General features: G+C 47.4%; 1 protein-coding gene across 7 annotated transcripts in view; it reads right to left on the bottom strand.

The window, feature by feature from the left end:
* Positions 1 to 15,629, bottom strand: part of LOC126295258 (uncharacterized) — a 181,151-nt gene that overhangs the window by 91,538 nt on the left and 73,984 nt on the right. For all 7 annotated transcript variants that reach the window (XM_049987665.1, XM_049987664.1, XM_049987660.1 and 4 more), the window contains 2 exons: positions 15,076 to 15,205; positions 1,917 to 11,771 (listed from right to left, as the gene is read on the bottom strand). In XM_049987665.1, coding sequence (XP_049843622.1) covers positions 1,917 to 11,771; positions 15,076 to 15,205 — 9,985 coding nt within the window. The remainder of the gene's footprint in view (positions 1 to 1,916; positions 11,772 to 15,075; positions 15,206 to 15,629) is intronic.

The following is a 15,629-nucleotide window of genomic DNA, read 5'->3' on the forward strand; positions in this document are numbered from 1 at the left end:
TTCTTGGGCCTTTCCTGTTCATTGTCTATATTAACGATTTCTCAAATTATATTCCATGTAAGAATATACTGTACGCTGACGATGTAACACTAATAACCTCAGGTGACAATTTACAATCTGTGCTGGATAACAACAGAGAAATAATGCAAATGACTAGTCACTGGTGTCAGGCCAATCAACTGTGCATAAACAATACAAAAACAGAAGAAATAATTTTTAACCTAAAAGCTACAAAAAGTAAAAATAAAGCAGTGAAACTACTTCGATTGCACATAGACCAAAAACTCTCCTGGGAAGAACACACCAATCACCTGTGTATCAAACTAGCCCATGTACTTTTTTTACTGTACAAATTGAGAAACAGTGTGAGCAAACAGCTATTACTCCAGTCATATTTTGCTTTCTTCCATTCCCATCTGGAGTATGGAATTTTGCTCTGGGTTAATTCCTCGGGGGCTAAATGTATTTTCAGATGGCAAAAGAAGACCATCAGATGTATACTAGGATTAGCACCCAGAGATTCCTGCAGAAACCACTTTAAATATCTCAATGTAATGACAGTACCTAGCATGTACATATATAACTGTTTAATGTATGCTAAAGAAAATATGGACAAATTTAGCGCGAGATGTGATGTACACACACACAATACTAGAAATAGTCGCTTGTTGGATTTTCCTTTCTCGAGGCTAGCTGCTGTACATAATAACTATAAACATTTGGGCATAAAATTTTTCAATAAGTTACCATACTCAGCTCGTACAGCCCCATTTAATAAATTCAAGAGTGTATTGCAAAATTGGTTAAAATGCAGTGAATTCTATACAATTGAAGAATTCCTAGGAAATACTAATTATAATATAAGCTTTTGATAAGTGATAAATGTTTTCAATTCTTAAATAAGCTAAATAATTCTGTGTATATAAGTGTTTATTGACCTAACTGTACTCCATTGTAAACTTTGACGAAGCCAATTGTATGAAAAATACTGAAAGGCGAATAAAAATATTCTATTCTATATTCTATTCTATTCTATTTGTGGCTGTTGCGTATGCAGTCTGATGCTGTACCATTATCTAGTGTATGTCTTGTCAGACTTGTTACTGAAATCTTGGAGACAAACGTGTCAATCTGTACTGGACAGTGTAGAGTCAGTCAGGTGACTCAATTGGCTGATAGTTATTTCCATAATTTTCTCCCCTTGAAACTAGAGATGTTAGACGTGTTGTTTATTCTGTACTTATAATGAAATCAGGTTGAATTCTGGAATTATAGTGGAGGTTTGAAGTTTAAACAGTCTTGCTGTTTGCCACAATTCATCAAACCTACACCTGTCTTTGGTGCTGACGTATTTGGTAATATGACACTGCTCGATTGTTTGTTTCACCTCAAGAGAATACATCAGGTGTTTGACACACTGCTCATAGTGCTCCGAATGTTTTAGTGGCAGATATCGATCCAGGGAACAAATTGATTCTCTCGAAGTATGAAAGTAAAAATCCAATCGCAAAACTGAAATACTACAGTTTATATGTTTCTCATATTCAATGGCTGTTAATTATATCAAATTTATAATGATAAAATCTATTTTTAATAAAATTTGAAACACTTATTTCTTTTATCTGTACTGATGGCATATGGCATTCTAAAGGTACCGAGGCTCACTGACTAAGTTACACTTTACAACCACTGTCCACTGCTAAACTGAGGGCATTTTTGGAACAATTTACTGTTTCTTGCCAATGGATATTTGGAACATTTTGTTTCTCATCAGATTACAATTATAAAACGAACCGTTAATTCGTTATAAATATCGAACAGTGGCTGTGTTTCTCGGCAGATATTATGTGGCGTCCTGTAAACTGGCTTTAAATTTAAAGCTGCTAACTGTCTACTTAACTAAAACATCGGCCCACCTGAATTAGAAGTGCCAGCTTCCGGTGTGGTCACCTTCTTCTTGGATCCTTTCCGCTTCCTCTGCTTGTCGTCACCATCGCTATCGCCCGACTCGTCACTGTCATCACTGCTCGCTCTCGGCGGGAACGGCAGCGCTGCCTGGCCGCTACCCGGCACACGGCCGGTTCCAGCCTCCGCAGGAAGCTCCTGGCTATTGTCCGTCTCGCTCGTCACGTCGGAAGACGTGTACATCTCCTCGTACGACAGGTTGCAGCGAGTCGATCGCTTCTCCCTCACAGTTAACGAGCGAAAACTCCTGTCGTCCGTATGCGGCGCTTTCGGGAGGGTCGGGGACGTGGGGCATTCTTTGGGGGATACGTACAGTTTGTTCGTCAAATCCGGTGTCACCTTGTGCTCTGTCTCACAATTATCCTCAACCTTTTTGTCTCCGAGAGATATCTTCAGTTTGTCTGCATTCGGAATTGCTGCCTGCGATTCTGCTTTGACACTTTTCACAGCAGGCACTACATCTCGTGCACTCGGCAGAATCTCCAACTTAGTGATCGGCACGACTCCAGATTTTGCCTTGACTCTCCTCACCTTCTTCTTCGGTTCGGGGCTCTTTCCGGGAGAACTGCAGGCTCGCTTCAGAGGTGTAGCAGGCAATTGCTCTTCGGCTCCCTCCGTCACCTTTTGCAGCTCACTTATCTTATCCACTGTCAACTCGCTTGTCGCCTTCTCCGATTTGACGTCTCGGTCGACCACTTCTCTGTTACTGCTTTTTACATCCTCACCTTCGGTAACACAATTCGTCTTTGAGATGTCAGCCCTGGCTTTCCTCCTCCCGCGCTGATCGGTGACCGAAGAAGACGTGGTGCGGGTAGCCGTGGAGTTCCGCCCGTCGGCTGCGACACTTTCTGTCGGAGCGACGGCGGGACGTACGGCTTTCACGGGAGTGTCGGCTTCTGCATCCCCTTGCCCGGAACCGGTCTTATCCTGCTTGTTCTTGTCCCCAGATGGTTCAGGTCGGTCAGTAACCCCGAAAAGTGCACTGTCGACGGCAAGCAACGACAACTCGTCCTCGACATTGGCTCCGATTAGAGCCTCCAATTGTCCGTCTATCAGGAAGTGGTTGCGCACTTCCTTCAAAGCGACCTCTTTCGCCAGTCGGCGTGGCCTAGGGGCAGATATTGTGCGTGCCAGAGCCTCGTCCGCATCTTCCGTGTTCTGTGAGGCACGTCCGTCTTTCCTGCGCTTCTGAGGGCTCTTAGACTGCTTCTTCTTAGGAGACTTGGTAGTCTCCTGGCGATCTGTCTCTGCATCCGGTTCCGATCGGGGTTCGACACGTGCCGTCTCTGCGACGGTTTCTCCTTCCCCTGCTGCTGCAGCCGAATCAAACACAGTCTCTCCACTCCGATCCAAACGTTCGTCACTATCGAGAACTCGAGAATCGGCACACTCCACGTCTAGCACTTCCGGTAGGCGTACGGGTGGCATCTCCTCTACAGTGTCTTCTGTCACCTCGACCTTCTGAATTAATTCACCAGACTCTGCAACCACCTTAGGCATTTCACTAACAGAGGTAGTATTATCCGAAGCAAAATTTTGAAGCAAGTTTTCCTTCTTCTTGTGCTTTTTACGTTCCTTTTTCTTCTGCGATTTAACTGCACCGGCGGGGGGATCGGCAATATCGGCAATCGGTAACGTAATCTTTATCGAGATGGGTGGCACGACATGCTTCTGCTTTTCACCACATTCCGAGTGTCGCCTCGATCTCTTCTCGTGTTTATTCTTCCTGTCGATGTCCAGTATTTCCTTCTCTGCCACAGCCGGTGCCGGAGACAACACAGGTATTTCACTGAAAGGTTCCCCCTCTTTAACAGGCACCACCTCCTCGGCATGAGGTGCAGCTATCAAATCCAGTGTCGGCGGACCCAGTTTCTCGTCTAAATTGCAGACTTCTCCTCTATCGTCAGGCCGAGGCGGTGTCGGTTCTGCAGGCAGCAGAGGCAAGACTTGTTCACCATTCAGTCCGTCTACAGTGCACGGCTGTAGTACAGGTGGGCCCGACGGAGTGGCTGGTCCGAACCGGGCGACGGGAACGTCTCCGTCCATAGCGGGAGTCGTCTGCGGTAAGCTGCCGAGGCACACGGACAGTGAGAGTGGGAGATCGTCTTCGGCATCCGACAGGACCTCTGGCGGAGCTCGCGGCTCGACTGACGGCCGTACCTGCTCGACCTCCGAGAGCTGCTTCCTGTGGAAGTCTTTCTTCGGAGTGACCAGTGGTGACGGCTCCCTTACCGTGTTGTTCCCTTCCACTTCAGAGAGGATTTCTATGATCTCGTCCTCCGTCAGCTCGCCGGCACTGGAAGTCTGCTGTAGCTGTTGCTGTAGCAACGGTGGCGGAGGCGACGCTAACGTCAGACCTGCTCCGATCCCGACGGGTCCTCCCAATCCCGTAACGTCCTGCTGACCCGCCGAGTCTCCGAGGGGAAATATTCCGAACTCTCCGCCAAATCCCGCGACCTGCTCCGAAGTTACAGCTTCGGCAGTTTCTCGGCGGTCTCCTTTACGGGCACTACCTTCCAGAACCTGCAACATGTCCTCGAGTTCTTCACGGACACGTTTTTCTTCGTGGCGCCTCAGGCTACTGTCGGCATCGTCACCCGAGACTAGTATCTCGACGGGGATGGATACGACTCCACTGTCTGACAAAATAGTGTCTACTGTCACTTGCCGGTCACACTTTTCCGTAGGTGCTTCATCTACATCGATCTGTTCCACTCTCTCTTCGGATTGTACCCTACCTATTTCTTCGACAGTGGTATCTACTTCCTGCCGTCTGTCGTATTTATTTGACGGGTCTTCTGATTCGGCACTGTTAGCTACCGCACTGTTCGGCTCGACCTTCTCTCCCTCTTTCCTGTGGTGGCGGTGGTGATGGCGGTGGCGATGCCGGTGGTGTTTGTGGTGTTCCCTCCTGTGACCTTTCAGTGAAGTCGGGCTCTGATTGTGGGAACCTCGTTCTGCAGCACACTTGTGCTTTTTGTGATGCCGGTGGTGCTCTCTGAAACTCTTTTCGACCCGGTGGGATCTTTTAGGTGGCCCTTGAGCCTCTGCCACTTCCACACGCTCGCGAGACACGTATTCGGATTTATTGTCGCATACGGAGTGCTTCTTGCCGACTACCGTCTGAGTTTCGTCACGGTGGCGTTTCCGTGGTGGACTCAGTACCTCGTCGGGAACCGACGATACGTCTTTATCTTCGTTCGGATATTCTCGAGCTGCACCCTTTGACTGCGTATCAAGATTCTGGTAATTCTTTCCAACTTGGGTTCTGGGTTTATCTGCTGGAATACTACCTGGAAAGGTGGTGTCAAATTCTAATTTAGTTTGGCTGACAGAATCGTCGTCTCGGAACTTATACCGCGAAGAAAATTTGTGATTTAAACCTTCGACATCACCTGCCACTCTATCGTCAATACGATTAGCTGTGGATCTCGAAATTGTGCTTACGATATCAGTCGACGGGCCGTACTTTGCAGAGATGCGTACACTGTTTTCCTCACGGCGACACTCTTTTTTGTCAAATTTATTTCTGATACCGTCTACAACTTTCGATGTGTGGTCCTTCAGCCTGTCTTTTCTGTGCGATTTCTTTGAATGCTTGTGCGTATCTCTCCGTCCGTTGACTCTCGACGGGAAGCCCAGAGCGTCACTGTAAGATTTTTTCTGCTGCTCTGTGGAGTATACATCGGCACGTACAGGGCTGTCGGGGTTTCTTACAGTCCCGAGGTTACCACTCGTGCCAATCGAATCGATCTCCGAACTAGTAAAATCGCCATCCTGGCACTTCCTCTTGTCCAAATTAGTGTCCAGGTAACTCGGAGAATTTGGGTCTGTGCCAGAGATTCTGTCGCAAGAAGTGAGAAAGCCATTTTCGTCAGCCCTACTAGCAGCATCCAGAAGAAGTTGCAACGGGTGGACAGTTTCATGTCGATAATTTTGTACGGGACTTCTTCTCTGGCCTTTTCCAGTTTCTTGTTTGGTGCTGCAAGTGACCGAAGCTCCCACATCTGCCGCCAATGGCGTACCTTCGTCTCTCGGGGCCTTCCCGTGTTCCCTCCGGTATTCTTTCCTCGACTGGTTGAACAGATCTCCTCTGCCGAAGGAACTGAGGCTGTGCATCCTGGTGGACGATTTGTACACATACTCTTCCAGAAAGGTGTCCCCCTCGTCTGCCCTGTGTTCTTTCAGTCTAGGATTAACTATATCATATTTACTACAAGAATCCGAGAGTACTTCGTCTGTGGGTGACTCCGAGTGGTGTTTACGGTTGTCCTTCTTCCTTGGAATTGGAATCGTCTTCTTGTTTCCCTTATTCGGCAATTCGAGGGTGGACAGTGCAAATGCAGTTGGACTGTTTTCAGTCTCGGCATCCTTAGTGTCACCTAGTGCCTCCCGTGGTCCTCCGGCCCTAGGCGCATCAAACTCTGACTGTACCGGACTAAACGCTTCACAGGAAGGTTCCCCAGGTGGCGTGCTCGGTCCGTGATTACTCCTGTAGGATTTTATTTTGGGAATGTGGAAGTCATTTCTTTTATCAGACTCGGCAGTACACTGACTTTCCGAGTGATCCGGCTCTGTGGGAACTGACCACTCTCGAGCCTCGTGTTGTGTTCTGTATTTGTCGTGCTTGTGGTGGTTCTTTTTGCCACTCCTGTGATGGTTTCTAGCACTGGTCAACCTCTGTAATATCTCTGCTTGTAATCTGTCCGAGTCCTCTACCTCCGACACATTTTCTACCCTGTCATCTTTTGACTCCTTGCCACTTTTTTTCTCCCGGTGGTGGTGGCGGTGACGATGCCTCCTGTCCACAGCATCGACACGAAATTCTGAGAATTTCTCAGGTGATGCCAACGAAAGGAGCAGCCCACTGAGAGCAGTTTTTTCGTCTTCATCATTGTCTCCTAAACAAGTACGATTCTGTTCGACTTCGACAGGTTCAGCAGGACGCACTGCAACTCTGTCATCCGCCTCCTCGGAGCCGACTGTGTGGCCGAGTACAGGTGTCGATGTGAGTCCTTCTCCGATGTCCCCTCGCAGTACGGTACTCTCTCCCGTTGCCGGACACGCATCTGACGGCATATCGTCCTGCTCCAGTTTTCCGACCTTTTCGTCAGTATGCGAATCTCCATCTGTAACAATTCTGAGCAAACTGTCCAAACTGCATCTGGCCTGATCCATTTCAGTGGGCCCTTCCTTTGTCGGCACTGTGGGAAGTACTATTCTGTTGAGCATTTCGTCTAGCTTGGAGAGCTCGACTGTAGGGTCATTCGTCGGCTCGACTGCAATGTTCTCTTCCACACTGCCGACCGCCAATTTTCTGCTGTCTGCCCCTGAGCCACTGAAATACAGAGGCACTTTGACAGTAGGCTGCTGAGATTCCTGCAGTTTGGAACGGGTGATTTCACCATCGTCCAAAATTTCTGACACTGTAGAACTGAGATTCGTTACAGCAAACTCTGTGTCTGTCTTCACTTCTGGAACTTGCATCTCCTCTACGGCATCCTTGACGTGGCACAGGCCACTGTGACCAGATTCTGTCGGTGGTGGTACTATTCCGACCTCACACACCTTTTCCTCACCCTGTAGATGCTGGCTCCCCTCGGGCTCTTTATTCTCTCTCTCATTCACAGTATCATTACTTTCATTGTCTTCCGCCTGCAATATAGCAGTAACTCGCCCTGCCGCATCCTCTTCACCGACAGTGGATGGTACCCCTTCATCGACAACTTCTACGGTCGAATTCTGACAATCGGCAGGTATTACTCTGTCACCCTCACTTCTTCCTATACGTTCCATGGACAGTGCATCTGTTTCTGTACCCTTTATCTCCACTGTCGGCTGCAAAATGAATTCCTCTTTGCTGCACTCACGTTTGGTTTTGCTTCCTTTCCCATCTTTGGTCTGCTTTGAGAAATTCTGCACCTCCAGCTCTGTGCTAGGACTCTGTACTCTTCTGACATTCCCACACACTGAAATATTAGGTATAACATCTAGTATCTTTGGGATCCCCTCAGATTTTGACACTGTCTCTTGCAGGCATGTATTTCCAACTACACACTCTGCAGGATGGTTGCTCATACCAGCTATATTTTCCTGACCTTCACATTTCACCAGACTTGTTTCTGTGGCAAACGTGCCTCCCGTCACAGGCAGATCAATTTCTGGGGTCACCGAATAATTGGCCCTTTCTAAGATACAGGAAGAATCGTCTCCCTTTATTGTGACTGTGCTGTCTGTGCTCTCCGCAGCCGCCAGCACTCTGCTCCTCTCTCTGTTTCTCTTCCTGCGCTTCCCCTTTTGTGGCCTCTCGTCAGTGACAGGATCCGATTCCTTTCTCACGAACTCCTCAGTCGGAAGTATCTCTCCGGTCGCAGAGCGTACTATCGACGGCGAGAGCTCACTCGTATCGGATACTTCATTCGTCACCTTCGCGAACCGAGTGTCTGCTGCGAAGTCACTACTCTCGTCTGGCACCTCGTAAAGCTTGGAAAAGGCTCCGAGTGTGTCGTCAGTTGTGAGAATAGACTGCTCTCGGTCCTGTAGCTCCCGTGCCTCGTCACTCAATTTGAAATCTGCGTCCTCGTTTTGCCTTTCACTCTGCTCACAAAAGACGGTCTCACATTCAGTCAATGCAGCTCCGTGACTATCGGTCTGCAATGCTTCTCCGGTAATCTTTCCCAATATATTGTCATCCCCTCTCTGCTCGAACATATTAGGTGCTTCGGTATTCTGCAGATGCCGAACATTCTCCTCTCCGAGCTCCAGACTCGCTACACCGTACGGACTGCTAGGTGGTGTCGTGGTCCCATGACCGACATTGATTTCGACTTCCCCTGACATCTGCTTACAAACGGGCCGCAGATCTCCATTCTCCCAAATTTTACTGCTGCACTCGACTTCGAACGAACATCCACCTTTCCCCGAGGCTGCCACTTTTCCCGGCACGGCAGCATCTTGTGTCCAAATCTCGGCAACGTCACCCACTCTGTTGTCAGAACTAACATCTGTTCCCTCTCGAGCAACAGTTGTGTGTTTAGGACGTAAGTTAACAGCCTTACTGTCAAAAGAAGCTAATGGACTTACTGCAGTTATCGTTTTGTCATCTCTTTCAGTGTCTAATTTCTGAATCTCTGGCAAATCACTCTCCTGTGACCCGAGTAGTTTGTCAAGTGCCTCAACAACTGGTCGCGGTGACAGCTGTGTGTCATCTTTATTTTCTCTATTTTTCTCGTCCGTATGACTCCCTGTACTATAGTCTCTAACACTGTTAGGTAACATCTCCACACCCACCAAAAGTTTGCAGGTATCAAACTCCTTACTAATGTGGCCAACAGCAAGAGGCGCCACATCCCGATTCACAACGTCGACACAAGGATTCGCAACCGCAGGCTTCCCTACAAAGGCACCTGCCGGGTCACTAAATGGAGGTTCCTTCATTAGTATGTTCTCGTAGCCCCAATCTGGATTTCCTATAGGAAAGTCCTCCACACAGAATGTTTTTGTGTCTTTCTCCGGTACACCTCTTGTCACATCATCAGAATGTGTAGGACAGAGGACTCCCACTTCATCGGTAGTATCTCCCAATTTTTCAGTGAACAGATGTCCACAGGAGTTACCGTCAGACTGTCTCATCACTCTGCACTGTACCGCAGGAGAACTGGCAGGTCCAGAAGCGACTTCTACTTTTGAAAACATATTTCCGTCCGTACTGCCACCATCACTCGGAGCCTCGCTGGTGTCAGCTGTAGCAAACAGTTTCTCCCTAGCACTGTTCCTCCGCTTGCGTTGCTTCCGACGTTGAGACAGCTTTACAGCTTTCTCTTCCTGCTGCAATTTATCGGGACTTTTATCACTGTCAGAATTGGTCCGGGAAACTTCCTCTAGGTAGTCCCTCGGGTCAGAAATGTCCATCTCTGCAGAGCACGTCGTGAGAATCTTTTCTCGTTTTGTAACATTAACCAGTGCTTCTGAATCACTGAGAGTAGCATCTATACAAATGTTCTTTAGCTGTTCTGCTGCTGGCAACTGTTCTTGTAACTGAGATATTTGCTCTCCTCTACTGCTCATCACTTCATTGACTGCTTCTCCTTCCTCCTCTCCTCTTTTCTCATCCTCATAAATCTCATCTCTTCCTCTGTCCAAAACGTCAGGACAACTCTCGTGGGAAGTACTTTCGACAGCTGCACACTCTGAGTGGTATACAAACTGCTCGTCATTTTTCTCTGATGTCCTCTCCTCTTCGTCACCGTATTGCCCTTCACCTTTTGCCGGTGGCTCGACTTCCTTCTCAGGCAGACCTCCAGCTATGTTTACGTTAACCTCCGATACTTCCTCCTCACCGTGTGGCAGTAAGCCACCTATTAAAATGTCCTCCGCATTTTCCTCTCCACTGCCCACTGTCGTGTCTCCGCACTCGGGAATACTGATCGAGAAATCTGGCTCCAGTCTGTCTGTAATTGGCAGCCGTGCCGCCGCTTCGGGTCCATCCACAGTTGGCACTCCATCTACATTCACCTCCGGCCGCACACTACGGTCACACGTGTTCGACGAATGTACGGGCACCGGTAAGTCCGAAAAAAGAAATTCCGGGTCGGGCAGAGTTTCTGACGGGGCGTTAAAGCAAGCAGTCAAATCTTCAGTATCTAGAGGCGTGTTCCCAAACTTGTCAGAGTCCATTTTAGGACTGGTGTGCAAGGGAGGCAGTAAATTCTGAATTTCCTCAGGAGTAAGATCGACAACACTCTGATCGTCCGAAATTTGAAGGGTGTCTGCCGGCTCCACACATTCGAAGCTGCCGTGTGACAAAACTGCAACTTCGCCAGAGTTTTGCTCTGCGGTTGCCTGTGCGAGACTAGTACGGACCAGTTCGGCAGTTACTTCTGGCACATTCGCATACTCTGCACCGGCCTCAGGTGTGTCCACACGTCTTGATGTCACTTCGTCCGACAGACGAACTACAGCAGACATCTCGATACCGGTCCCCTCTTCGAACTCGCTCGAACTGTCGTAAGACGCAGGTCGCCCCCCATTTCCTGCCAATCCGAGTCGAGCATTCTCATTCACTAATATTGACAACTCTGCATTCTCGTCCTCCGGACATGTACTATCGATCGGCACATCTTTTTTTGCCACCTTAAAGGGTTGGATATCTGCAACTGAGTTGGCTTCGACTCCCCCTTTAGTACAAATAGCAGCAGCAACAGTACCAGTGATCAAACAATCGTCCTTATCCTCTTCAGAAGCCCTCTTCCTTTTGCTCGACAAGTATTCTGAAGATGTGTATCGCACTTCTTTAGCCTCTGAGGGTATTTGAAACTCCCGAATGACGTCAGTGGATACAAAGTCCGCAACTTCTTTCGAGCTTTTCTCGACACTACAGACAGTTGCAACCTCCTCGTGGTCTCCTGCCGAGTCCACTGTTATTCCCCCAGATTCTGTGGCACACTTTTCAAACGTAGGCATTTCCACTTTGGTCAGGCTGGAAGTGTGACACGCCTCCTCAGCAGCTGCGGCACACTCCTCCCCTGAACGCGGCAACCTCCCTCGAGTGACATCGGGAGTGCAGCTGACCACCGTACTGACATTCAGCTGGCCTTCCACGTTTTCTTGACGCACCTCAGTCGGCTCTTCGTAATCGACCTTCCGAGACTCCTTTACAGTCCTGAGCAGTGAGGACAGAGGCACATCTTCTTCCCCCTCAGAGGTGCCCGAACCCGACCCCTCCCAGCCCTGACTAGCCAGTCTGGCATGTTCTGCCTTCCTGGCATTCACAATTTTCTTGCTCGAATTTTTTAATGGTTCAGGATCTAAAAACAGAAAAATAGTATACAGAAATAGTTATACAATGTTGAGAAAATACAAGTACAAGAATCCATTACAACACACAATTTTCATAATCTAAACAACATACAAGGCATTTAACTTCAATTACTGCAAACAGGATGAATATTCGATGTAATACATTTGTCGGTTGTAAAGAGAAACAGTAGTGATGAAGGAAAAATAATCAGTCTGGAGCTGACAGAAACACAAGTTAATGAAGAATAGTGAACAAGTTCGAAGTTACTAAAAATTCCACCACCAGTAGGAAGTGAGCAACAATGTACTCAAAAGAGATATGGCAGAATTTATTGTATTTCCTTCTTCAGTTCTTAAAATAACTATAAAAATAACAGGAAAGTCATTCTCAATAATAAAGCAGTAACCAAAAAATAGCTCAATGACCATCAATTCCATAATCTGCCTTTTTACCTGCAACAGAAATTACTTCCACATACTGCATTGCGAAAAAACAGGCACACTATATTACTTTATTACGTATTTCAGCCGAGGGTCACACAATTCTTTTTTTTTTTGGGGGGGGGGGGGGGGGGATAGACTAAGCAATGATGAGTTAGCAGTAAGTCAAAACTGGTTATATCATTTGTGTTACCTGGGGGGGGGGGGGGGGGGGGGGTGAAATATATAATAATAATAATAATAATAATCATTGGTGCCAGTATGGCACTAAGAGAAAGCAGGCATGGTCATTTACTAGGTATCTATGCTATGTAGCAAAATTTACAATGTTTGAGTTAGTAGTGTAATACAATTTCTGAATGCAAAAAATGTCCACCCTATCAAAATTTACAGATAGATAACCAAAGTTCATGGAAATATAATTAATGAACAGTTCAAAGTAGTGCATCATGTTTAATGGTGACTGACTGAATATTTGTGACAAAGAATCATAGGGCCACTTTCAGTTGTGGCTGATGAACTCCAATTGAGGATAGAAAGAAAATTTCAACAGGATGGATGTCAAACAACCACTGGACTGTGGTGCTGTGCTTTACTGACATTTTACAATCAGCTCTTAACAAAATTGCTAGTAGTAATTTGAGCTATAGAAAATGGTGTTCCAGGAGAGTCCCTCAACTTTTGAGAGATGAACACATGAGACAATGAATGGGAGCTGGATTGACATTTGCTGATTTAGTACAACAAGAATTGCGAGGGATTTCTAAAACCTGTTGTTACTTGTGACAAGACCCTGATTTCACACAAACGCACAGAACGAAACTACCAGTCAACAAAATAAAAATGGTTCAAATGGCTCTGAGCACTATAGGACTTAACATCTGAGGTCATCAGTCCCCTAGAACTGAGAACTACTTAAACCTGTCTAACCTAAGGACATCACACACAACCATGCCCGAGGCAGGATTCGAACCTGCGACCGCAGCGGCCTCTCAGCTCCAGACTGCAGCGCCTAGAACCGCTCGGCCACCCCTGCCGGCGCCAGTCAACAGAACATGTTACTGACAGGTTGAAGAAATTGGTGGCAAATGAGTACACAGAAAGCGTAGCAATTTCAACGGCGGTTACATAGTGAAATAGCTAAGATATCAAAATACATTGTCGAATAACCTTTAAAAAAGAAGGGTAGCTGCACTCCAGTAGCATACAGTTCTTGAGTCACCTAGTGGAAAAAGTGCCACACCACAAATGCACCCACTGCCGTCTGCTTGTAGCCAGTGGATGGCGGGAACACTGCCAATTGCAATGCATCAGAATTCCAAATGCTCATACAAAGCCTACTGCAAATCGAGCAGACTTTATCGAGTAAAGAGGTTAATGTATGTTCACTAGTTACCTGTCGCTGCGACAGAAGTAATACACACATCAAAAAAAGTTTTGCAACACCTCGGTTCCGAGAGTTCTGGAACCAGCACAGAAAATTGGAATAGAGAACAACATAAACATCATTTCTGTCCTTTTTATTGCTAATGAAAATGACACATTGCATGTCGTACCACCATACAGCGAGACCTTCAGAGGAGGTAGTCCAGATTGCTGTACACACCAGTACCTCTAATACCCAATAACACATCCTCTTGCATTGATATGGGCCTGTATTCGACATGGCACACTATCCACAAAAATTCATCAAGGCACTGTCAGTCCAGATTGTCCCACTCTTCAACAGCGATTCGGCACAGATCCCTAAGAATGGTTGGTGTGTGACACTGTCCATAAACAGCACCTTTCAATCTACCCCAGGCATGTTGCAAAGGGTTCATGTCTGGAGCACATGCTGGCCACTCTGGCTGAGCGATGTCCTGAAGGAAGTCATCCAGAAGATGTGCACGATGGGAGCGAGAATTGTCCACAAAGAGTAATGCCTTTCCAATATGCTGCCGATAAGGTGGCACTATCCATCGGAGGATGGCACTGACGTATCGTACAGCCGTTACGGCGCCTTCCATGGCCACCAGCAACGTACGTCGGCCCCACATAATGCCACCCCAAAATTGCAGGGAACCTCCACCTTGCTGCACTCACTGGGCAGTGTGTCTAAGGCGTTCAGCCTGATCAGGTTGCATCCAGACACGTCTCCAACGATTGTCCTGTTGGAGGCATATGTGACACTCGTCAGTGAAGAGAATGTGATGCCAATCCTGAGCAGTCCATTCGGCATGTAGCTGGGCCCATCTGTACATCACCGCACGGTGTCGTGGTTGCAAAGGTGGACTCACCGTGGACGTCGGGAGTGAAGTTGCGCATCGTGCAGCCTGTTGCGCACAGTTTTAGTCGTATCACAACGTCCTGTGGCTGCACGAAAAACATTATTTGACACGGTGGGGTCACTGTCGGGGTTCCTCCGAGCCATAATCCGTAGGTAGCAGTCATCCACTGCAGTAGTAGCCCTCGGAGGGCCCGAGAGAGGCACGTCATTGACAGTTCCTGTCGCTCTGCATCTCTTCCATGTGCAAACATCGCTTCGGTTCACTCCGAGACGCCTGGACACTTCCCTTCCTGGGAACCATTCCTGGCATAAAGTAACAGTGCGGACACAACCAAACTGCGGTATTGGCCATCTAGGCAGTCTAATAGGCGCTACTCATGAATGGTCGTTTACACCTTTGGGCGGATTTAGTGACATCACTGAACAGTCAAAGGGACTGTGTCTGTGATACAATATCCACAGTCAATGTCTATCTTCAGGAATTCTGGGAACCGGGATTATGCAAAACATTTTTTGATGATGATATCATGAGCAAACAAAATGTGCTTCTTTTAAAACATTAGGAAGAGTTTCCGTAAGTCTCCGTTGCATTATTTTTTTACCTGCAGTGACGGCCGGTGCATCGGAATTTGTCTGCAGAGAGATACTCGCCGCAGCCCAATGCTGACGCTCCTGTTTTTTGTTTTTCCTTTTAGGTGAGGCCACTGCTGTCTGTTCTGGCGGTTCGATGACCTGTAATGAATGTCATGAGAACACCACCATCGACAAAAAAATGCAATTAGCTATTCGCATGCACTACATCTTAATACCACAGAGGGGATGACGACTATTCGTTGCAGGAATTTAATTTAGATAATGTCACTTCTCTCTGCCAAAGGCTTCTATGTAGACAAAAAAAAAAAAACTTATTTCATTAAACTCACCTTTCCATGGGATGCCAAATGCCTGTACAACTCCCTCCCTCCCTCTCTCTCTCTCTCTCTCTCTCTCTCTCTGAACAGAAGTGACTCCCTGCAAACTGGAGGGACTGAGCAGGGCAAGGAGGGGAGGAGGTACTCAGCTGACTACAAGACTCCTCCATTTGATCATAAGACTGATGACAAAGCTACGCTGCTTCTCTATATATACTATCTGATCAAAAATATCCGGACACCCT

Source organism: Schistocerca gregaria, chromosome 11 (genome assembly GCF_023897955.1).
Source record: "Schistocerca gregaria isolate iqSchGreg1 chromosome 11, iqSchGreg1.2, whole genome shotgun sequence".
Lineage (NCBI taxonomy): Eukaryota > Metazoa > Arthropoda > Insecta > Orthoptera > Acrididae > Schistocerca > Schistocerca gregaria.